The sequence below is a fragment of the Chrysochloris asiatica genome, unplaced genomic scaffold (genome assembly GCF_000296735.1).
Source record: "Chrysochloris asiatica unplaced genomic scaffold, ChrAsi1.0 scaffold00043, whole genome shotgun sequence".
Taxonomy (NCBI): Eukaryota; Metazoa; Chordata; class Mammalia; order Afrosoricida; family Chrysochloridae; genus Chrysochloris; species Chrysochloris asiatica.
In genome coordinates, this window is record NW_006408561.1 from 21,857,325 (window position 1) to 21,859,750 (window position 2,426).

General features: G+C 37.4%; 1 protein-coding gene across 1 annotated transcript in view; it reads right to left on the reverse strand.

The window, feature by feature from the left end:
* Window positions 1-2,426, reverse strand: part of SPATA16 (spermatogenesis associated 16) — a 398,638-nt gene that overhangs the window by 288,875 nt on the left and 107,337 nt on the right. Inside the window, exon 2 of the mRNA XM_006861849.1 lies at window positions 67-212. Within this exon, the coding sequence (XP_006861911.1) occupies window positions 67-212 (146 nt within the window). The remainder of the gene's footprint in view (window positions 1-66; window positions 213-2,426) is intronic.

Sequence of the window (2,426 nt, forward strand, 5' to 3'; positions counted from 1 at the left end):
AAGCAGTTCTCTTCTGTCGTATAGATTTTCTATGAGTCAAAATAGACTCCATGGTAGTGGGATTACCTGTGTGCATGATTCAGGGCAAGGTCAGGTTTCCTCATCCGTAGATAGCATGTAACAAGCTTTGTCTCGATGAAACTTGCTACACTTGCTATATCTTCAGCAGATGCTTCAAATGGCTTTCCCAGAACTGCCCCTTTGCTGCAAAGCTTTAAAAAAATAAAATATTTTAAGTTTCCTAATATTTTTGACATATATTTTATCTTTTAAATACACAAACATCTCTCTCTCTCCATATATATATGTGTATATATATATATATATATGTTCTAAACTGCAGATAACAATATTTTGCTTGTAAATTAAGGAAATTGTTTTTGTTTGCCATTATATGACCAAGTAACACATTTTTCTGTAAAACATTTCCTGTACAATATTTTTAAAAGTGTGATAATAGATTTTAAAGGATTGCCATTTGCTAAGAAAGGCTATTTAAAAAATAAAGTACACAGTAAGCAAAGATATTAGCAGAAAACCAGGTATAAATCTTACTAAATACCAGTGCTTTTATGAAAACCCAACTGAGCAATGATCTAGCACACTATCAAGTTTGATTTAATATAATAAGGGGTATTGGAAGTAAACTCGTAGGAGCCATTAACATGATCGGTGATTAATTTGAGTCTGAATCATATTTTCTAGGATCTTATTGAAAGAAAAGGAGTGAAAATTTATTAGAATTTATTGGCAGAGATCACAGTATCTGAAAAACATGGCAAGGATGTGAAATTCTTAATAAAAATTCCAGTAAGTCAATGGTTTCTGGGCACCATAGATAAACTGAAGAGTAAAAAAAGAGTTTATGGGATAATCCCAAACATTAAGGGTCAATAATATTAGAAGGATAGAGCAGTTCTTTTTCTCCCCTCAGAATTTTCTAATGTGTCTTGGATTTAAGGTTGATGGGGCAGGAGAAATCTCCCTTTTGTTTAATGACCTTATTTTGCATGTCTACTTCCTTTGTCCCTTTCTCCCTCTCCTTGTGAATACATTGAGAAATAAAGGAGATTTTATAATATTAGCATTTGTAGTCCTGATGTGACAATGGAGGATAAGCACTGGAAAGCTAACCATGAGCTCCATGGTTCAAACCCATAAGCCTCTTATGGGAAATCCTATGAGTCACTAGGAGTTGGGACCAAATTGACAGCACTTAAGAACAAAAACAACATTTGGAGTTAATACCTATTTATATACTTTATAAAATGTCTTGTATTCTAAATCCTGCTTGTTTAAATGACATAATCGAAAACAGTTTTTATTTTATATGTGAATCATTGAGACTCATTGGCTGTACTAATATCGTTGTCAATTATTACTTTAAAGCTAAATTTGGTAATTTGTTTTTGTTATTAATAGCAATTGAATCAGTTCTGAATCATAGCGACCCTGTGTAGGGTTTCTGAGGAGCAGCTGGTGGATTTGAACTGGTTATTTAAGGATGGCTATGCGCTGGACTGAGGAACTCTGTTAGCATAGTGGTTACAAGTTGGGTTGCTAACACAAATGTCAGCAGTTCGAAACTACCAGCGGTTCCAGGGGAGAAAGATGTGGCTTATTTATCTCCACTACTTATAACCACAGCTCTGGTAGCATAGTGGTTACGAATCGGGCTTCAGACCTTAAGGTCGGCAGTTCGAAACTACCAGCTGTTCCGTGAGAGAACGATGATGCTTTCTGCTCCCGTAAAGATTTACAGCCTCGGAATGCCTGTGCAGGGTCGCTGTGAGTTGGAATGGGCTCCATGGTACTTAACAACAACAAGGACTGCTAGAAGAACAAAAAAAATCTGTGTTGGAAGAAGTGCGAGGAGAATGCGCTTTAGAAGCCAGGATGGAGAAATTTCATCTTTCATACTTCCGACATGAAATCAGGAAGAACCAGTCCCTGGAGAAGGACCTTATGCTTAGTAAATGTCCTTGGAGGTGGGTCAGCAAAAAGGAAGACATCCAAAGGGACGGATTGACACAGTGACAGCAGTAATGGACTCAAATATATCAACAATTGTGAGGATGGCACAAGACCAGGTAGTGTTTCTTTCTGTTGTGCATAGGTTTGCTATGAGTTGGAACCTAACTCAGTGATATGTAACAACAACATATTTGGTTTGGAAGGGTCACTGGTGGTGCAGTGATTAAGTGCTTGGCTGCTAATCAATAGGTTGTTGTTGTTATTGTTAGGTGCCATCGAGTTGGAACCAACTCATAGCGACCTTATGCACAGCAAAATGAAACACTGCCTGATCCTGGGCCAACCTCACTATTGTTGCCACACTTGAAACCATTAATGTTGTCACTTTGCCACTCCATCTTGCTGGAGGTCTTCCTCTTTTTCTCTGACCCTCCACCTTACCAAACATGATA